We start from the raw sequence: 21,907 nt of genomic DNA, 5'->3' as shown, positions 1-21,907 counted from the left end.
ATCTCTGCTTCGACTAATGCGGTAAAAGACCGTTTGAGATGCTTTTTCCAAAAATTTTTAGCACGCTTCGCCGTTTTCCCATTTGTTCAGTTACAACGATTTCAAAAAAGATCCGCTGTCGGCTTGCAACTGCACACCTCCGTACAGTGCGGAAAATGCCATTTCTGCACGCAACGATCTGAACGATAAAAATGGAATCTACCCATTCAAAGCGCTTGGTTTTCGAAGTCACGGAGGCACGGATGTGAAAGTAAGTGAAATTTGAAATTCCCCCAAATAAAACAAGAGCAGTATTTTTTGCCCCTTTTTTTCAACAGGCAACCAACGTCGAAATGGCTCTCCGGCTACAATTTGTCGCCATCAGTGGTCCCACATACGATACGCAATCACCATTCCAGTGGTCAAAAACCGAATGGCAGAACAAAATTTCGCATTTCGGCCACCCGGATTTGTTCGCTTTTCCACCAGTTACACACAAATGGAAATTTATTTAACTTTTCATTGAAAAATTATTATTCTCAAAATAGATAAAACAAAAAAAAACTATTCTTAATACAGCAGTAAATAAAATATGCACAGTTGGAAAAAGAAAAAACGATAAAACGTGACAATTAAATTACCGTACTGGTTTACTTCTGAACATATATATATATATATAGATATATAGATCAACAGTAATATATCACGTTAACAAGTATAAAATGTGTGTGGATAAAATTTGAAAAATTAAATTCCAATTTCACCGCAGTCTTTCTCTTTTCATTCCAATGAATGAATGAATGAATGCACTTTCGGATAATATAATCAAAAATCTTAATTTCTAAATTATTACGATGATGCATAATTGCACAAAGGCACACAGATATGAAAATTCAGTTTAAGAATTTTTTGTTAAACCGGTTGGTTAGCCATGCATGCTGACAAACCTGCTATACAAAACAGATCGATAAATCATTGTGAAGTGCAGACGATTGAGTTGTAAGAAAATTGTTTTTTTTTAATTTAAATCACAACGGTGCGAATACTTTGTCGGTGCAACTGTATCATTCGTTCCTAAAATTCATCGACAGAAAATAAGTTTGCATGAAACGTAGTCATCAAACAAACATACAGACAAAAATTATCAGTACAACTGAAAGCAACTTGTGTGTGTGTGTGTGGGTGTTTGTATGCATTATGTATGCGTGCTTATTTGCTTGCCAATGTCGGCCATGGCAATGTTTTCTACTTTATTACAATTTTCTTCAATGGCGATGCAAGTTTGCCTCACAGAAAAGTAAAACTGATAGAAAAACGAAAGTGTTCAAATAAAAAAATAATAAAAAACAGATATATACATTTTCGTGCAAATTTACAAGAGTGAACGAGCAAAAAATGAATTTAACGTCGAAAATGAAAGTGAAACCGAGCAAACAGATGGCACATCAAAAAATTAATTGTAAATGCTAATTGGATATCTCTCATGACAGTGAGTCGAGGAATTTCAGAGATCACTTACATTTATTAATTAGAACAGTAAGAAAATTTACAGAACGGTTTATAGAATTCAGGCTAAAAGTTTTAAACTCTGAAAAAGAAGATGGAAAACCTACCAGGATTAGTGCAGTGAAGAGAATCATCGAGTGAACACTGCCTGCGACTGTGCCAGTTCTAGCATGTCAGTATGATCTGCTAGAAAATGACGATACTGCGGCAATGCACGCAGCAAAGTCGGCCTTAAATGAAAATACAAGGACATTCTAGTTTTGGCATACTCCTAGAATATACGTTAGCGTTGTTAATATGGGAATATGTGGATAAGAACAGAAAAACACACCATAAAGTTGAAATCCGCTTGCATTGGTGAAACGATGTTTTGCAACAATGCCCAAACTCCCCAAAGCAAGTGCGATACAGGCACGAAACCGGATACTTCTTGCAACATAAATTCTAAAACATCCGCGTCGACTGGCTTTTTCAATTCTTCCAAATAAGAAGAAAAAAATTGCAACTGTTCAGCTTCGGTGGGAAAATGAGACGGTTCTACAACAAAGCCTGGGGGCTCGGTAATAGTACAATCGAATATCCATTCGCAGAAGTGATTGGCTAAATCGAATCCTCTAAAACATTGCACAAGCATTTGTTTCATTAACATGCTCATTCGACTGACTGAAAAAAAATATGTATACATACCTATAATTATAACTTGAATATTCAAAGTCGATAAACATGATACCTTTGTGAGAAGAACATTCATTTGGAAGAAGTATGTTACCTGAAAAATCAAATTTCCCTAAGTGAAAATGGAAAAATCAAAAAACAAAAATTACAATAAATGATAATTAAGTAAAGTTCATACTGTAAGAATGTTCACACCTTCAAATGAAAAGCAGGATGATATCTACCGTGCAGAACTTTTTTCAAAAAAATTTCCTCTTACAAACTAATTTTGAATTACTTTTATTTTTTTCAAAAATAAAATAATAACAATAATAATAATGTCAATGCATATTCGACGCTTTGCATTTGGTGAAGCACTGGATAATAGACGCTTTACTTATTGGAAAACTGTTTACTTGATGCGTTGACAGTTTCGAGTTTATCAAATTTATTGTAAAATTGTACAAAGAGAAAAAAAAAAGAAAATGAATTCCCACCTTCTTGAATGTCGTTGTGACAAAACACGACTGGCGATTTGCAATTGTCGGTGAAATCTCTGAAAAGAGGAGAAAAAAAATGCAAATATCATACAAATGGTCGATTATACAAAACGTGGTCCACAGTTCGCCGGCCGACGATGCGCACACACATGCAGCACACACGCGCTCAGAAATAAGCAATGGCTTGGCTTACTACAACAAGCACAACTGTCGCCGTCCACTACCACAGCCTGTGATCTGATTTGACGTGCTCGCAGACACGTGGCAAAAACGAAGAAAAGCAAAAATGAAGCTTTAGATATTTTGGATAGTTTTTGTTTTGTTTTGTTTTTGTATATTTGATACTGGCTTTCTCACATACAATACAACCAGCTTCGGCAAACTATTATATCCCAAGATGGACACGTACCTTGAACTAGCGGGGGTTAGAAATAATTCGATTAAATTGAACAAAATAATAATAAAACAACTGTTGCTCAAGCTTACTCGCCGGCACTGTCCCGCTTACCAGAATTGAAAAATGCCAGTAAGAGAGAGAGAGACAGAGAGAGAGAGCGATGTGTGTAGAGTTTCTGAACACATAAAGAAGCGCCTTTCTAATCAGACTATAAAAAATACATCAACCTCAGAAATCAAAAAAAATCATCTAGAAGAAAAAGCCTAACATGTCAGCACATTCTGCTCGCTTAATGGCAAATACACACAGACATACACACACACACACATACGGTGGATCTTCTTCTTTTTCAGTTACTCTTATTTATCGCCGAGATATTTATTAATTTTTTGATGGGCGCTGTCTCCAAACGCATTTCCACGATACACAATACGAGACAACAAGTTGATGACAATTGTTCAACGGTATCTGAAAGCAAGCTTTGTTCATTTCTTCCAATTTTCCACCATGCTTTTTGTTTTACCAAGCAACCGGAGAAAGCACAAGTAGACTGACTGACTGAATTAACTGCGAGCATTTTACATCACCTCATAGAGACAAACAAGCCAAATTGTGATGGTGAAATTGTAAAAAAAAAAAAGAAAAGAATAATACACACTCTCAACTTTTCTGGCTGTGAATGAATGGATGAATGAATGGATCTTACAACAAATGCTGAACCATCTCGTGCGATGTGAATAAATCAAGAGGATGAATGAAGATAACTTTCAAAAAGTTATAACAAAAATAAAAACAGTGCATAAATAAAGTGCAGATATCGCTTGGATGATATTTCAAATTTAATAATCACCATTCAAGCAAAGAGAACACTTACGAATCACGCGAAAGTAGGATGTCTGCCTTTCGCTTCAATATTGAAAAGCCTACCTGATCAAGTTGATCTCTTGCAACAGTCTTTCCTCGTTCAGCGAAATTACTTGGTTGTCGAAACGAACTAAAAATTCCGGAAACCGATCCGCGTTGTTCTTCAACTGACGCATCCACCTGGAAATAATCGAATTAATTAATGCAAAATTGCACAAACATAAAAAAAATTGATGCTAATCAACAAATCATCCCCCATTCATTTAACAATAGTAAAAGTTTTCTTTCCAAAATACAAACGAATAAAATTTCGTTTATAACAAGATAAACTAGATGCAATAAAATTTTCTGCTCTCTTTTCAAGCTAACAAACAACCGTAACACTGTACAATCACATTTTTGTGAAACAAATAAAAAAGAAATGCTTTTTCTCTTTTGATTTTAAATTAGCCAAATGCATAGCCAAAAATTACCGTTTCAGTGCATCGAAAAGATACGTCGGCTCTTTGCTTAGTGGAACGCTGAGAGCGTGAAACTGTGCCATTTTCGCAGCAATTTGTCTAGAAAAGTGCGACTGGCGAACTTCCAATACAGAAAGAGGGCGAGACTGAAAAATGCATCGACGGGCAAGGTTAGTGAAAAATAATTCAATCAAATCAAGGTCAATCAAATGATAAAGTGCTCAGTTGCATGCAGTGGTGACCTCCGCATGCGTACCGTACCAATCAATCAGGAACATTGAAAATTACATTGCGGATGTAAAGAAGAAAAATGCTACTCTGAATATTTTGTTTACAAAAATTGTACGCAGTATGCTTCTCATAAAACAAAAATTATGATGCAACATGCGTTCACATATAATTTCCCTCGTCATCGGCACAGCTTGATCAACGAAAATGATCAAACTCGGCTTAATTGACAGGGTTTATTCCTTGATATGACGATAATAATAATTAAATTTCATAAATAAGAAAGAAATGCATACCGGAATGTATTCTTCAAGACGACCGCCCGGAAAAATTCCGTACAATTTCGGTCCAAGTTGTCTTTCCGACAGTAGCATAAATGTGACGCTTTCTTCGACAACGTTCGTCTCTGTTTCAGGATTGAAATAAATTCGTAATAAAATCTTGCACGGCACAGCACTGTCCGGATAAACATCCAGCTCATGCTGGCATAACAGTAAAACGTTACTCAAGCCACCGCTGAAATCAAATCGACACCGGCAGAGTAGAAACAGAAATTTTAACAAATAGAATGGCAAAATTTGTGCACCTCATTCGTTGAATGGAAAATTTTTGAATAGGCACTTCTTTCCAGGCACCGCCGAGAAAACATGCGCAAAGTGACAACGCCCTTTCTTTAACCGCGAGTGGTAAATCCGGTGTTCCGCTCAGGATAACTTTGCTGAGAACAGATTTCAAATCACGAAAGCTTCTGCATGTACCTTTCTCCATTTTCAAATTGTCGAGCTTAAGCAACATGAATGCAATTAAATCGCAAGTCACAACTAACGCTGAACGCAACACCAGTGATGTTTGCCAGCGCTGACTGACGTCTACGGTTCATACAAAATTGACAATCAAGTTTAATTAAACACAACTAATATAAAAATTGCTAGATAACAAATAATATTAATTTTGCTTCAAGTTGTGAATACAATAATGAAAGTAAATATTAACAAGTTGTATCAGTTTACAGTTTTTCATTAAAAAAACTAACACTGTTATGAATCACAGTATAATACATATTTAAAAAAATTAAAAACAGAATTAAAATAAAAAATGACAATTCAGATTGTTGAAATTATAAAGAATTTTACTCTTACATTCAACATGTTCAATTCGAAGAGGAGAGAAATAACAAAAATGTAGAAAAAAAAACAAATATTTCACGCATGTAATTTGACGTAAAATGTTCAGTTGACACAAAAAAAAACTAGTGTGTGATTCATTTTAATTAATTGAAATACACATTCAATGTTGTGTATTAGAAAAAGAAATCATGCAAACAGCTAAGTAATAGAAAATGCAGTTGAAAACAACAATTTAACACAAGTGTTTAATATTAAAAAAAGGCGTGCATATTTATAAGTTTAAAAATGTCAGTCAATAAATGCGCGTATGCTTCATAATAATAATAATTATTATTATTAATATTACAAAATTTTTCTTGTAAATTTTTTTGAAATTTCAATTCATTTACGAAAAAGAGATGGAAGACCTGTTTAAAGATTAAAATAGAAAACAAAAGAATCTATATATCCATATATATATATATATATATGGTGAATAATGAGAAGAGATGAAATGACGTAATAAAGTTTTCATTTAATTGAATAAAAAAAATATTTATTTTTGTCCATTTATAAAATGAAATTATAAAAAAAAGAGAATATATAAAGCTGAACAAATTGAAAATATTCGTACCGTATTTCGTGAGAATGTTGTCATTTGTAATAGAGGTGTGTTTGATATTGGTGTTGATTAAATAATCAAGCGTGGGCGGTGCTATTTGTATTGATAATTATCAGTAGATTGGGGCGTTGTTTGCTGCTCTGTTCCAATATTAGTTCCGCTTCTGCTTCTTCCCCTTCTTCTACTCTTGCAAAAGTGCCTTGATAGTAGTTGTATAGTTGAATTTTGAAGTTGGCCAGTGGGACAACGACAGTCTGGATATAGAAATTATCGTTTTCACAATTTCACCAATGTAGGCAAATTGCAGTTGTTCAAAATCAAACGACATCGTCGCTAAACCTGTTCATTAAATGTTTTATCGTTTCATGTCGCTCGAAATTGATGCATAATTTTCTATTATCAATTACAATTCTTCTGTAATTTTTTCTTTCATCGAATTAAAACCTTGTCCTTTTTTTTATAATTCACACGGCAAAAAACTTGTTGTCCAAGCAAAGAGAATATTCAAAAAATTAATTGGCATTGATCGTTTTTTTTCAGCTTCTTTTCTTTTTGTCTTGCAAAAGCGTAAAAGCGTGTTACTTGTTTATTGTTGAATGCATAACAAAATCGAGAAATACAAATTTCAAATTTGAAACATGCTGTATTAAATGAAATTTTATATTTCCCCTTCAACTGTTGATAAGTATGTTTTTACAGACAAATTTTTAAATTGAACAAAAAATTTACACAATTTAAGTAAATAATATTATTAATGCAGCTTGTGCTTTGCACTTATAGCAAAATTTGAGAAAAAACGTTCGCCGCGATAGCTCAGCAGGGAGAGCGTTAGACTGAAGATCTAAAGGTCGCTGGTTCGATCCCGGCTCGTGGCAAAATTTTACAACCCGCTTGATATTCTTTTATTAATTTGATCATTGCACGGTGAATTATTTCCAATTGACAAATGTATTTGAGCGTGAGCACACTTAAGTGTATTATTGTAAAATTATAAATAAATAAATATTCATTTAGAAATATCTTCAAATTAGTCAACATTGATTGCAGTTTTTAAAATTTTTCTTCCAACTATTCAAACAGAAAAATTATAAATTTTATTTTCATCATCGATTATTTACAAAACGTTTTTGATACATATGTAAATTATATCAAATGAATAAATTATATTTATATATATATATATACATGATAAATAAATAAATAAATGAAACATAATCAACAAAATTATTTTTCAGAATCATTGCCAGAATACTGCTGACCAACAACAGTATTTTCAAATTTCACTTGCATCTTGCTTTTCTTTGCGGGTGGTGAAGTTGCAGCACTTTCCAAATTCTTCTGAAAATGAAAAATAATACAAATAAAAAACATGGAACATGCAATATTTATGAACAAAGAAAAAGAAGAAAAAATTATAATACCTGAATAACTACCCAATTGTAAAATGCATTCTCTGACGACACTTTATCCCAGAGATTATTTTTGTCCAAATAATTGGAAAGCTTCACTGCATCATGTTCAATTTTCGCTACTTCTTTTCTCTGTGTGTGGAAGAACATAAAGATATAATACAGTACGAAAATGACAGCAAGCAAAATATTAAAATTTACCATATCCATAAGTATAGCGAGTAATTTATCCATGGGGATCATCGAAAGGTCAAAAGAAGGGGAGACACCATTACTAGCAGCAGCAGTGGCGAAAGAGCTTGTAGCAATAAGCTCATTAAAACTCGCCGGCAATTTAACATGCTGCGATGATGGAGTAACAGCTGCACTTGAATCTGTCGAGTTCTCCTTAAAAGAAAATACATATACATGTATATAATTAAAAATTTTTAAATAAATTGTGTATTCGTCACGGTTGTTTGGTTTTCAAAATTATCACCTGAATCGGCTCAGCCACGATTATTCGGTGATGAATGATCGCTTTCTGAAGCATCTCCTTTTTCTTTGCTTCAAATTCTGCTTTCTTCCGTTGCCGTTCTTCCTCTTTGGCCAGTTTTTTCACAGCAGCCTCAGTTTCCGATTCCAGCGAAGCAAAAGATCGTAAATAAACCATTATATCCTGCGTCATTACCTCAACTTGAATTTTCTTATCAACTAGAGCAGCTGAAATTGTACAACACTGAACAATTCTATTCATATTCACATATTATTGTAATCTCTTGTTACTAGATTTTTCGATCTGCTTCCGCACTGCTGATACACCGGTCTTTACCATATTTAATAATGGGCTTGCCTTTGTACTCTTCCCGTCAGAAGGAGGAGTCGGCGTTGTCGGTGGAGTTGATGGTGGAGAAGACGATGGATGCATTCCACAATTTAACCTGCAATACTTTCAACTGTAGCTTTGTTCATTAATAAAAATTTTATCCAATTAATTAATTAGTTGTGATAAAATTTAAAATTTCAAAAAATTAAAATGTAAATAACAACAACATCCAGTAATCATACTTACAAAAATGAAACCACGTCCCTGCAGCAATTCAACTTTGAAAATAAATTTTTCCACGCTTCAGACGATTTTAAAATTTGCTTATATTAAATGCTTTATTGTTTAAAGTTACTCTTCTTTAAAATTTTCTCTTTTCTTAAACAATAATTCTCATTTAGTCTCCAGAAAATTGCCCATAATACATCATTGTATTTTATAAAAAGAAGAAGTTGTTAATTCCTTTTCACTGAAAATAATCAAATATATCAACTGAAATTTCTACTAAGAACAGAAAAAAAATTTTTTTCTATTCAATTATATACAATATTTAACTTCCACTTTCAACATTTCCTACCTATTTCTTTGCAGTGATCAATTTCAACTCAAAAGACAAATAAACTTTTATTCCCAAGATGTTTTATTCCACATCAAGTTCATACCATATCACTATCACGACAATAAATAATAATAATAAAATTAAATGCCATTGTATTATTTCTACTTCAAGCTGACATAAATATCGCCTTTTATAATTGCATGCATTAAATATCTTTCCCTAACATTTCTTTCAAATCAACATTTTTACTGAAATCTTCTTCAGGGAACAGATCATTTCCTTGTCTCTCAACGATAACCTGAACATTCGATTCTACAACACAAAAATATATATTATAAACTATAATAATTGAAATTATTATAATTTTTCTTCTTTTATTACTATCATTACACATTATCAAATCTTACCGTTTGCCCAAGTGGGAACTTTTTTCGTCTGTTCTTCACCATCCACAGGATTGTCATCAGAGTCGTAAACTGTCATTTCGTAGCTTTAAAATAAAATAAAATAAAAAAACAACATAAATGCCAAACATAAAAACATAAAAATTTCTACTCAATTATATTTACTTCATTGAATGCTCAGTTAACTGTAAAGTGCTAGTTTCATCCGCTCCAAACGGTTCATTCAAACTGTGCTGTGAATAAGTAGACGCCAACTTATCCAGTCGACACTGAAATTTCCCATTACTCAAATATTCAAACAACTCAAAAATAAAATTTCAATTTTGAACATAACACATATTAAATAGCATACAATTTTTAATTTCAAAATATTTCAATCAAATTAAATTATGAACATACCGCTGGACTTGCTACAGGGGTTTTGTTTACACTTAATGGTGAAGGTTTCGGAAATTTCACACCAGAAGTGCCCGGAACTTGCAAGAAAGATCTGGGAGATTTTATCAAAGATTCAGAAATTCCTTCCGAATTAGCCTAAACTCATATCATTACATTACTCTAATAAACCAACAAATTGAAGTACAATATGAAATTGTTCGAAAGTGTTTGACTGTAGCAAATCAACATTTAATGCATCAACAACTGTTATAAAATAACTGTCATTAAATAATGCTTAACAAAAATGTTTTAAATTCTGAAGAAAAAAATCATACTTCTTTTTCAGCTTTTCGCTTTTCAAAAAGTGACGGTTTTTTTGCTGGAGTAAACAGTGATGGCGTTTTCATTGGAGTCTAAAATATAATTTCAGTATGACAAAAATTGCCATTTTTTATGTAACTAAAAATTTCATAAACCTGATAAACAATCAAAATATAAATGTGCTCCATTTTAAATACTAAACAGTTTATTATAATTTATTGTAAATCTGAATTTTATATGTATCAAGATGATCTAAAAAGACAAAAAAAGTGTATGCCTGAGATTTCTTGCTTTGAAATTTCGGTTGGAACAAAGAAGGCTTCTTCGCTGCCGGAATATAAGCATCACCTCTGAAAGAAAAAGATTTATCAATAATTTAAAGTAATATTGGATTACAATAAAAATAAAATCCATACAAGAAATTAATTGCAACAAGCTTAATTTAAATGTATAAATTACAAATATGCATACTTTGCTGATATTTTTGCGTTTATAACTTCCTGATGACGTTTCAACGCTTGATTCAATCTTTCAGTGCCTAAGTCTTTCGCGGTCTAAATCCAAATTTCATCACTGCCATAAAATACAAATAAAAATGCACTTACTTTTACGTTTCCAGGATTAACGGGTGCTTTTTTATTGATCAGTACTTTCGGGGTCTTTGATTTCAACATATTTTCTCCTCGCTATTTGAAATAAAAGTGTTTTTACATTTATCTTTAACAAAAATATCCATAATGCACAATTCAACACTAACAATAATAATAAATTATAAAATATTTTCAAATCAAAGCTTCTTGCTGGAAAAAAAAAGAAATTAATCTGGATTTAAAATTTGTAACAAAATATTAATTCAGTATTTGTATTAAAAGCGAGCAAAGATCGCATTAAACAAAGTTACCTGCTTGGCGGTTGTAGTCAATTCTGAAGCTTGTAATTTCGTAATGCATTCATCCTAAAAATGGTCATGACTGTTCTTCAATAACAAAATTTCACTTTATGCTACAGACTTTCTCCTTAATTTTCGCTTCCAAGTCCTTTATCATGGCTGCTTTTTCTGACAATTCATTTTGCATACGCTTCCGCTCCTCGTCAGAGTTATGCAATTGCTTAACAACATTAATAATTTTTCATAACTTTTGATTAATTTATCATTCAATTGTTTTACCTCTTTCATTTTTTCTAATTCAAGCAATTTTTCATCCTTTTCCATTTGTATCTACAATAAAAAAAGAAAAAATTCTAAAAACAATCAACGCATCTAAAGTAAAGTAAATCAAATTATCATAAATTTGGCAATAATAAGTTTGAACATGAAAGTTCTATTATCGACTCAACACCAGTGACCAACATTACTTTTTGCAACATTTTAATATCTGCAGAAAATTGTCTTTTGCATGAATCGAAATTGTTTTGCTAAATATGCAAAAAATTTATTATTTATGCATGGAAATGAATGTATTTTCTAGTTAAATGAAAACTTACTTTTTCCAACAATTCAATTTTCAATGTCTGCAATTCAGCTTGAATTTCATTGAACTTTAATTCCTAAATAAAAATAATGATAAAAACTGTTCTTGGATTTTATTATCATAATAATTCATTATTAGACTCAATAAGAAGTTGCAAAATTTCAAGCACCTTATTTCACTTAAAAATACAATTTATATGCATAACGTTTTTATAAATGCATTATACCTTAGCTGATTGAACAATTTCCTGCTTACGACATCGCTTCAACTCCATCGTTTCTTCCACCTGCCATCATTAACACAGATATTACAAAAATTTTCATCAAAACATGTATAATTACATGAAAAAAAACAAAAAGACAATTTTAAAATATAAATAAACAAACCAATGAAGTGAGTTGGTTATGCATTAATTCTGTTTTTGATGAAATGATATGTTTCACATCTTCCAACCGACTGAAAATATCTTTCAATTGCTAAAAATCATACTTTTTAACAACACACTGCTGTAAAAAAAATTAAACCTTACCTTACTATTTTCACTGACTTCAAGCTGAAAATATACAAAACAGATCAATTTCAATTAACAACAAATTAACATATTCTACAAAGTAAATAATAATATTAAAAATTTCTTCTGATAAAATAATTTCACCTTAATATTGTGATAAACTGCTCTTAATTTCAATGAAAACATGTAAAATAAAAGAAAATGCAAACAATTGTAAATTTATAATTTAACTGCTAAAATAGCAATACCTTAAGGGATAATAATTCCAACATTTCAGCTTCACGTTGATCACGTAATTCATCTCTGTTTACCACCTAAATGTTAAAAAACTAACATAGCATTCAAAAACTTCATTAACCAACAAAAGTTACAAGAAAACATAAAACTACTCTGTTACCTCAACTGGTTCGACAATGGGATTCTTAACAGTATTTACCAAATCTTCAACTGCTTTCATACAGTCATTCAAGCTTGTAAACTTCAATAACGCGAAATTATTGTAAATAAAATTATCGAATTTAAAAACTAATTGCTAACCTGTTCATGTAGCACAGTCTGTTTTTCATGTAGCCATTTCAAATCATCGCCCTAAACAAAAAATTGCATATACATCTTAGCTCTTAAGAATGATAATTCAAAAAATGAAAAATAGACCTATTAATTTTACAATGCTACAACGCATTTTCATTAATGTATATATGTAAATCTGTATAAATGCATCTGACTAGACGATAAATTTACTAAATGCAAACATACCATTCTTTGGACGACATTGAACAAATCTGCGTAAAGAGTCATCATCTTTGTTCTTTCTTCATGAAGTTCAACATCATCCGTGTTAGTAGATGCATGCACAACAGCACATGGCTGAATCAAAGTACCAAAAATAAATTTACAACAAAACAAGTAATTTTCAAAATATACCTTTGTTTCTTCATTTTTCAGTAAACTATTATTAAGCTTCTAAAATACTTCTCATTAAGTAAAAAATATTATGCATAAGTACAAATATAAATAAAGCAATAGTTGTCGTGCATACTTCCACTGCTTCCTGTAAATTCAAAATAACCTAAAAAAATACCAAATAAAATCATTACATATAAATAAGTGCAAGGTCACCGCACATCCATCATTTTCTGCTCAAAGAATTTTTTATGCTGAGTTGAGTTTTCCTCAGAAAATTCTTGAAGTTTTTGTTCAACAACTAAAGTGGGAATCTCCTCGTCTGGATTTATACTTTCAACCTGAAATGTAAAAACTAAAATAACTCCAAAAAGTAAAAAAAGCTTACTAAAAGCTATCATAACGTAAAAATAAAATGCAACAAAAAATTTACCTTTTCGTATTCCCTTTCCACATTTTCCCTCAGATTTTCTTGTTCTTTCGGCAAAGAAGTCGACACATTATTCTCTTTTTTCTCCCCTTCCAAAAACTATAAAAATTCATCAATCAGGTAAAAATTTTTATAAAATCTGACGCAAAATTTTTTAACTCCATAAATATTCGCCGAATTAAGTGAGACAACTACATTTAAATCAATATTCCCAAATCAAAATTAGACACAAAAACAAAAAGTACTTCGAAACACATACTTCAGTAAGATAGCCGGAAATTTCAGGGAACCGCTTTCCAAGATTCTTAATAACTTCCTCATCACTAACCAAGAGACAAAAAACGATAAATGGAAAATTCAAATTGTGTCAAAAATAAATTTTACAGTGCTTGTTTATCCAACACACGCTCAACAGCCTCCAACATTTTGAATCTTTTCGATACAAGGTCTTGAAAACTCAACAACTGAGAATGCAAAGATGGATTTTGAAACAACTAAAACAAACTCATAAAAATCATAACTATATGAACAAAAGCAAACAATACTTTTCATTAAAAAAAGCGTTCTAATACTTTCAAAACTTAAGAATTAGCATTTCATTCATATAAATACAATTACAACAAAACAATTACTGGCAACACTTCACAAACTAATTACTTAAACAAAAATCGCTTAATAAAAAGCCAACATACAGAGAACTTACCAGCAAATTTTTACTCAAGCTACGTGCTAACCTTCGCTTAGCCATTTGCAATAGAACAACCACACTGAAGAAAAGCGACAAAACTTTTTTGCTTTGACTGTACTATATATAAAAAAAGAAAAGAAGGTATTATTTTGTGTCCTGATTTGATACGGACGTATACATTAAGAATAAAGAATTTAATAACCTATAGTATTTTTAAACTCTAAATAATATCATATTATAAAATAATTCATGTAAAGCATTATAAATTTAAAAAATCTATAATTGAAAGTTTTATTCATTTTTAAATATAGTTAGAAATTTTAATAAAATTCATATTTTTTCAGATATTATTCAAAAAACAAAAAAATTGAAAGATATTTAAAAAATAGACTAATCAATACTGTAAAATACTGTAAATGTAATTTTGCATACTGTAAAATTAAAGATGTTATTAATTTGCAGTCTGCAAAAAGTAAAATTTTGTTTTTTATTTGAATAAATTATAGATTGTTTTTAAATTGACTATATAAATTAAGATTTTTATATACGAGAGCCAACATGTAAATAATTAATTTTTATTCAAATATGTAGTGTTCTAAATTCTAATACGATCTTATCTTCAAGTTTATCTCGCGATACACGATATGGCGGGAGATTCAAACTGAATATTGCTGGTTTTCGTCAAGTAAGCTAATGCTTTTCGCACAGTCAGCAAACAAAACAATGAATATAGGATTTTATTTAACAAGTGAAGTCAATGAGGAATAGGCAACGCTGCATACAAACTGACAGTTCAGATAGTAATGCACAACTCTAACTTCCGTCGAAATTCTACAATACGATACACGATAATGTAAATTTTAAGCCTATCTCATATCAAACTAAATCGTTTCTTTAGAGTGAGCATTTAATGATTTGCATTTGTGAGTAAGACATATATAAATCTTTATGTAGCAAATTTAGCTACACTTTGTGTAACTAACAATCAGGTTCCAATACTGACTGTAGTTATTCGCGGCTTATTCGTCCTCGTGATGAATAAGCTTTCTCTGGTTCTTTGTTAATGGTGATAACTACTGCGTCCAAGCTAATATCGTTCCACACAAATTTATTGCTTTCAGCAATAAACGAAAATCAGATAGAAACAGTTTTATTCAACGATCTCAAACAATACCGCTCAAGCACACAGTTATCTTCACAGTGTATACGACTAACACTGCTACTATCACACGTACTAAACGTACTCTACCACTCGTACTGAACGTACTGCTTAACGCGTGTACTGCTCGTACTGCTACTCTGCTCTTGTTCTCTCGTATATATACGCGCTTCTCTTGCACAATGACGTATTTTCATTGCTTTCCAAATATACCCCAATTCCAGGAACTGAGAGTTTCCAACACACGCTGATAATATCAATTGCAAATTCTTTTTAGCAGAGAACAAATAGTTGGCCAATTGCCAAGTATTTCCAGTTTATGACGTAATGTTTGCCGAGAGTCAAATTACTGCGTATTCATGTAAACAAGTTATTTATAGTATCTAAATGTAAATAGATTCTAATTTCTAACACTTTAAATTATGACAAATTACTAAAAACTGTATGATATCAATATTTTTTTTATTATTCATTCATTTCACTGTACATTACATGTTTAAAACTTTGGATTTTAGAATGTGTTTTTGATATTTTTTATATGAATAAACATTTCTGCATATCATGTTAGAATAAGTATTAGTATACTTCACGATGAAGTACAGATGACATAATGTCACCTGTACTTCAGGTCACACTACAAGCAAAGACTGTTTCAGATTTATTTTCATACATTCAGCAAAGGGCATATTTCACATGCTAATGCCTAGAATAAAACTTATGTAAATTATTAATATGATGATGATATTGTTAATTTGATTAAATGCACATTAATAGGAAGGTAGATGTTAAAAAATAAGCCAATCCTGAAAATTCACTGAGGAATTAAATGTTCTATTAATATTTTTTGCTGTTGTAACTGCAGCGTACATAGCATTTCATGCATTTACAATGCTATTTCTCTGGCAGAGCTTGTTGAGCAACGCAATATTTATTTAACTTAAGATATACATCAACTCACGCGAAATTTATTTGGGTTTAAAAAAATATAATATATTTTCATAATTTTGTGTCAATGAAAAGCAGAAAAATGTATACTATTTATAGTTTACCTTCAATCATGAAATTGATATTTACTTAATGGATCAGATTTACACGGATCTTCCTGATTACGTCACTGCATTATTGCACTGCCCCCTTCTTCTAAGAATGTTTTGAGCAAGCGTTTGGTCATTCAAGAGGCAATTTAGCAGATAATTTTTCAGATTAGTAGACAGTTAAAAAAATATTTTACTTTTAATTTAATGCACTAAGCTTAATTTTGTTATCTCATTTTCAAAAAAAACAAAATTATTTGAATTCAAAATTTTTACTTAGAGTACTATAAAAGTATATAATTTACTTTCCGTAAATTTTATACTCGTAAGTGACCCGTAAGTGCAATGTAATGCTAGAAATTTTATGGCAATATAGTATTAATAATGAAATAAATAAAGAACTAACATTTAACAGAACATTTGAATCATCAACATCGAATTGATCATTTGAAACAAAAACAAACGTGTAGCATCTAGCGCAAATAATTGGAAAGGAAGTATATGTTTTATAAATAAATGTCAAACGTTGTATGCAAGACAAAATAATTCAAATTCTTTTGACTCAAGACTGAGGATTCCAAATCTTTCCTGAGAGAAACAAAATGCAACTAATGTCGGTAAATCTTCTGATTGCATCATTTCGCCAATAAATCCTTTGCCTAGATACTGCCCTGTGGACGAAGAAAGAAGATGTTCAACCCGTGTAATTAAGTCCGGTGGAAGAAGGAATTCGCTTCGCTCTGACGTGCTTGTTCTCTTTCCATTAGAGAATATTCTGTTAGTTATTAATTTGTTAAGTTTTTGAACTGATTCCAAATGATGAACGTCAAGATTAAACTGTGAATTGTGGAAGAATTCAAATGTATGATCACCAGCTCGTATAATTTGAATGCCCTTAAAATTAAAAAAAATTAAATAAAATACGGTTATGCTAAAACATAAATGATAAGCAATATCTAACTGTCAAGTTGACTCCGGTAAGCATCGTGCTTGAGAAATCATATCGAATCTCATAAATTAGCCAACCTCTATTTGAACATGTTCCAAAATAGATGCCGGGCTTAATTAAAAATGGGTTCTCAACATTAGAAGGCGTTTCAAAGCAAGGCAAGCGAATGGCGTCATAAATTCCCCTAGAAAATGACAATGATAGCAGCTCAAAAATAAAAATTCATAATTATGCACCTGTTTTTCAAAAAAGCAAAGCATTTGCGCAAACTTTCTGGACGATAATAAAGATAATTATGGTTGAATTCTTTCATAGACGTAACATCACTGCTTTTACGAACTGCACCATGTTCACGTCTAAGAAAATCCTAAAATGACATGCATTATGAATCATACCATGTTAAAAATTCATGCATTTGGATTTGTCTTTAAAAGAATTTTCAATAATTCTTTTTTCAATTCCATTAACTATATTTTAAAAATTACATTCATGCTTTTACTTCGTAAATCATTATCTATAAAACAACTTAAAATAAAAAATGATAGCTTTTAGCATTCTGATCAAAAGGAATATCAAAATTTTTGAAATGTTTTACAGCTTTATGATAACAAATTTATCAATCGCTTAATTATGCAAAGTTGCTTGCGTTTAATTATTTAAAACATTCTATGGAACAAGTTATTCTTTAAACTTAACTAAATGTATTCTAAACAGTTACAAGCTGCTATATTTTACCTGAAGATCCACATCGAAATCAACTCCCTGGTTTCCAGAAGTACTTTTGTAACATGTGAATTTAAAACCGTCATTTGACTGAAGCAAAGTATATTTTGAATAGGCAATGATTATTTGATAATTAATTTACCCAAGAAAAGCAGGAGTCCCAACAAAGTTGATATTTCGACCTTCCAGAAGTTCCTTGCACAGTAAAAGAACATGGACAGTGTCCATTTTCATCAACTGCTTCCTGATCATTGCAGTGAAAACATTCACATATTACAAGGTGACCAGATGGACGAAGACTAAAAATTGGATATAAACGTCCGAGGTGTGGAGCCAATTGTCCCGCTTTAATTGTGCTTTTCAAAATTGATGCATCTGGTTCTAGATAAGTTAAAAGATTGCTATTTTGAAGCCAACAAAAATCTACTGGTGGAAGAACTTCACATAATGTGATGCAATTTTGATCGACCTCAATAAATAAGATGCTGAATTTTATGTCGGCATATAAATGTAAAACGATTATTACAGAATTGACTTACTATGGTTTTCAGCAGTCCACCAAACGAATTAAAATTTCTCTTGAAAAGCCCAAAAAGTCGGTGAAATTTGTATAAAACTGAAGTGTACTGTTTCATTTAAAAAACGATTTGATATAATTAAAATTTCATACCTAGCTGATAAAAATTCTTTGAACTCCACGATGTCCACACTGCTTCTTCAGATACATTATAATCTAAAAATAGCGAGCGCATTAAAACTTTGATTTCTACGGTTACAAATTTGTTTCTTGAATAATTGTAATTATTGAATGTAATGAATAAATGCAGAACCAATGTTTATTTAGCATTACCCTTATAAAGGACTAATTTTATTGTGGTTATCAAATCATCTAACAAAAATGACGCCGTTATTTAACAACAACGTCAAAATAGATTGATCATCTTTATTATTTAAAAATTGTCAGATAATTAAAAAACAAGTTGTTTTAAGATAATGCTTTGTATTTGTTTTATTATTCACTTAACTTAGCATATCAATGAACAACAAACACAGCTTTTGCATTTAAAATAATTTAACATTCACATTCCAAATCAACAATTTTTAACTGATAATGAAAAAATCATTTTAAAAAATAATAAATAAAATAATAATAAATAATAAGCCAAAACAAATCAACATTTGATTATTATATATTTTAGAAAATATGGAAAAATTTTACCTCTGAAGTTCAGCATGATCCACATTTTTTCATCATCTACTATCTTATTAACAGATTTACAAGTTTTTGCAAATGAAATAATATCACCAACGTCCAGATAACTGCAAATTTTTTGAATCACATGTGGACAGCTGACAGCCAAATGATCCATACTTTTTGCGAAAAGCAGATGCTTAAAATTTTTTTTGATAAAAAAAATGCTTTGCTTGACCAGAAATTTGCTGTTCTTTCTAGCTGAGGGTCAGCATGAAAATCTTACCACCAAATACCAATGACCGATGGTCAGGTTACCGCTACGAAGCAAACTAATCGTTGGTGTAGTAAGTAATATACATATAGGTTAACTGTATTGTTGACCGGTAGAAATTATTAGCCAATGTTAACGAATGTATTTTTTATGATGAATAAAAGCTTTCAGCTCAAATAGGAAAGGTCAATCTGCCCTGTAGTGACCCGTCGGGTTCACTCTGGCTGTGTGTGATAACCCAATTTTTTTCTCTTGGCACGTGCCGCCATTGCAACAGGGTCAGCACTGATATTATTATATGAATCTCTAGTAAGCCGTTAAGCTTATAGATGAATTCGAGTAAATTATAATGAATGATAACTATCCAACCATTTTTTCAGAATATTGTACATTGAATAATACTTTTCAATATTTAGCTTATGATTAAGCAATTTAAACGGCTGTATTGAAAGTGCCCATTCAAAATTGAGGCAATTTTTCTTCAATAATTTACTTTAATTGCAAATACAATGTCATCATATTTTTTTCATAAGCATACTTTTCTAGTTAAGCAAACAGCAATTTTCTTAGATTATATGCTTAATGAATATTCACATAACAGATTGACAAACATACATTATAAGGAGATCTTTAGAGATCACCACAGTGTCATTATTTGATCACCGAATTATATAATTTATAAAATATGTATTTAAAATGAATTAAATAAAATATAATCTATTATACACTTCTTCGCATCATTTTATTTGAAAAAATTCTCATTAGAAAACTAAAATTATAGCTGTCTTGTAGTTTCATTACAAAATTCTTTCAGCTAACTCAAAATATGATGAAATTTGCTGAAAAGTACTTAATAAAAAATACAGTTATAAAGCACAGTTCAAAATCACGTTTTATTTAAATTTACAATATACTTTGTTTGATAATACTGATTTTTTTCATTTACAAATTTTCATTTTTCTTATTGCTGCTGCGCTGCTGCTGCCCTTCGTGCTGCTACTTTTTCAGAGATATCTAAATTAATAATTTCATAAAAATGAGTTAACAAAAAATCACTTCATAAATGCTACCAAATTCTTTAACCAATTTCGGATATTTCGCGGATCTCTGATAATCTCTATCTTCATAATGTGATTCATAATCGCCGACTGATTCTCTTGAGACTGATGTAACTTCTACAGTATCAAATCCTTCCTCATAAATTCTAACAATCAGAGGGGCGGCAGTACAAACACTAAACACCAAGCAAGATGCAAGAGCAAAGAAAGTAACACCGTGCATTTTTCTTTTTGATTAAAACACTGTTGCTTCAAAATGCAAGTCATATGCATATATATATATTTTTACATGACAGAATGTTTACAATAAGAAATGATGTAATCTGTTGTTTTGCATCATTTATTTGAAAAGTTCAATATCATATCCCACTGACTTTAAAATTAATCAAATAAAATTATACTAACTTATCACTTCAGTTTATTTTATTAGGTTTTTTATTCTATCAAGACTTACATTAAAGCGTTATCAAAATATGTATTTAGAAAAGTACATATGAAATAACACTGCTGGCTATTATTATAAACACGTCAATGCATGATGATTAAATAAAACAGATGTGAGCACTCGTGCAAGGTGAACCTTTTTTATTATTATGTTGCATACTATGTCAACTAAAAATTTTGAAAATCAAAATATCAAATACAAAAAATATTGCATGATTGCGTAAATTATTTTTTTTTATACAAAACGATATCTTAGTTCTTAGTTTTATAAGACGAATATGTTTATTATATAATTATAATTAATCTATAATTTAAAAACTACATGATTTTAGAATTTGCCAACTGCTTAAATTATAACTGAAGCGACATAATATCAAGATTTAAATTTAATGCTTTCTCATCAATATAATGCTTCCAAAAATAAAAATTTATTTATTAGCTGTACATGCTAAAATTTACATATTAAAACAGCATTTGTGTGTATGTCAAAGAATTTTTTGACTGTAACATGTAATTCTTTTAAAATGCATTATTATTAATTGCATTCTTATTGTTAAATTGTTATTAAAAACAATTCAGTCATAATCATATTATAATTAATAAATTACAATCAGAAATTAAAAATAGAAGTATAACAAAAAATGTACATCCGCAAATTAGTTTCGTATTCAACTGCCTTTCAGATTCATTACTAAATAAAGCTGTTAACTCCAGTTTGTTGATTAATAATCGTTATGTAATATATGAAAATATGAATATAAATATGAATATGAAAAATATGAAATGTAAATAACGGCTTTTATATTAAATAAAAACTAAAATCTGATGTCCGGATCTATTTTACACTGCGCATTTTGCAACCAAAATCAACAATAAA

At 30.5% G+C, this 21,907-nt stretch overlaps 4 protein-coding genes and 1 non-coding gene across 5 annotated transcripts; 2 read left to right on the top strand and 3 right to left on the bottom strand.

Moving 5' to 3' along the window:
• Positions 1-61: 61 nt before the first annotated feature.
• On the top strand, positions 62-494 carry Tsp_02338 (conserved hypothetical protein; the record flags this gene model as incomplete). The annotated part of the gene is made up of 2 exons (XM_003378104.1): positions 62-250; positions 318-494. Coding segments are annotated over 2 exons (366 nt in total), but the record flags the coding sequence as incomplete, so codon positions are not given.
• A 1,121-nt stretch (positions 495-1,615) lies between these two features.
• On the bottom strand, positions 1,616-5,357 carry Tsp_02339 (choline/ethanolamine kinase). The gene is made up of 7 exons (XM_003378103.1): positions 5,176-5,357; positions 4,886-5,105; positions 4,374-4,507; positions 3,964-4,080; positions 2,637-2,695; positions 1,817-2,148; positions 1,616-1,756 (listed from the first exon to the last, which is right to left on the bottom strand). Exons 1-7 carry the CDS (start codon positions 5,355-5,357, stop codon positions 1,616-1,618), a joined length of 1,185 nt encoding a protein of 394 aa, XP_003378151.1.
• Positions 5,358-7,119: 1,762 nt separating this feature from the next.
• On the top strand, positions 7,120-7,192 carry Tsp_02340. Its single transcript has one exon. It is a non-coding gene; the product is annotated as a tRNA-Phe (tRNA).
• Positions 7,193-7,541: 349 nt separating this feature from the next.
• Positions 7,542-14,257, bottom strand: Tsp_02341 (hypothetical protein). The gene is made up of 21 exons (XM_003378102.1): positions 14,213-14,257; positions 13,513-13,608; positions 13,301-13,420; positions 12,933-13,043; positions 12,714-12,764; positions 12,574-12,654; positions 12,425-12,490; positions 12,195-12,218; positions 12,052-12,141; positions 11,892-11,951; positions 11,679-11,741; positions 11,362-11,412; positions 11,095-11,148; positions 10,799-10,879; positions 10,208-10,285; positions 9,894-10,028; positions 9,660-9,763; positions 9,498-9,580; positions 8,205-8,428; positions 7,739-8,113; positions 7,542-7,655 (listed from the first exon to the last, which is right to left on the bottom strand). The coding sequence occupies exons 1-21, from the start codon at positions 14,255-14,257 to the stop codon at positions 7,542-7,544; spliced, it is 2,106 nt and encodes a 701-aa protein (XP_003378150.1).
• Positions 14,258-16,909: 2,652 nt separating this feature from the next.
• Positions 16,910-20,809, bottom strand: Tsp_02342 (putative F-box domain protein). Its single transcript, XM_003378101.1, has 7 exons — positions 20,585-20,809; positions 19,282-19,453; positions 18,205-18,443; positions 18,075-18,152; positions 17,576-17,706; positions 17,352-17,523; positions 16,910-17,227 (listed from the first exon to the last, which is right to left on the bottom strand). The coding sequence occupies exons 1-7, from the start codon at positions 20,807-20,809 to the stop codon at positions 16,910-16,912; spliced, it is 1,335 nt and encodes a 444-aa protein (XP_003378149.1).
• Between the last annotated feature and the right edge of the window lie 1,098 nt (positions 20,810-21,907).

Source organism: Trichinella spiralis, assembly GCF_000181795.1.
Source record: "Trichinella spiralis strain ISS 195 chromosome Unknown Scfld4, whole genome shotgun sequence".
NCBI classification, from domain to species: Eukaryota; Metazoa; Nematoda; class Enoplea; order Trichinellida; family Trichinellidae; genus Trichinella; species Trichinella spiralis.
Note: the sequence above shows the minus strand (reverse complement) of the source record. Positions and strands in the feature narration are given on the sequence as shown.

What these genes read in the sequence shown, in the direction of transcription:
- Tsp_02339 (XM_003378103.1), bottom strand. Translation starts at nt 5,357, where the DNA reads ATGGAGAAAGGTACATGCAGAAGCTTTCGTGATTTGAAATCTGTTCTC. An exon ending in TTTTCCATTCAACGAATGAG is followed by an intron (nt 5,106 to 5,175) that starts GTGCACAAATTT and finishes ATTTGATTTCAG; the next exon opens with CGGTGGCTTGAGTAACGTTT. An exon ending in AAGCGGATTTCAACTTTATG is followed by an intron (nt 1,757 to 1,816) that starts GTGTGTTTTTCT and finishes CGTATATTCTAG; the next exon opens with GAGTATGCCAAAACTAGAAT.
- Tsp_02342 (XM_003378101.1), bottom strand. Translation starts at nt 20,809, where the DNA reads ATGCACGGTGTTACTTTCTTTGCTCTTGCATCTTGCTTGGTGTTTAGT. An exon ending in GATCATGCTGAACTTCAGAG is followed by an intron (nt 18,444 to 19,281) that starts GTAAAATTTTTC and finishes TAACTTATCTAG; the next exon opens with AACCAGATGCATCAATTTTG. An exon ending in ATTTCGATGTGGATCTTCAG is followed by an intron (nt 17,707 to 18,074) that starts GTAAAATATAGC and finishes ATGTCATTTTAG; the next exon opens with GATTTTCTTAGACGTGAACA.
- Tsp_02341 (XM_003378102.1), bottom strand. Translation starts at nt 14,257, where the DNA reads ATGGCTAAGCGAAGGTTAGCACGTAGCTTGAGTAAAAATTTGCTG. An exon ending in AATTAGAAAAAATGAAAGAG is followed by an intron (nt 11,149 to 11,361) that starts GTAAAACAATTG and finishes GACCATTTTTAG; the next exon opens with GATGAATGCATTACGAAATT. An exon ending in AGCGAAAAGCTGAAAAAGAA is followed by an intron (nt 10,029 to 10,207) that starts GTATGATTTTTT and finishes ATATGAGTTTAG; the next exon opens with GCTAATTCGGAAGGAATTTC.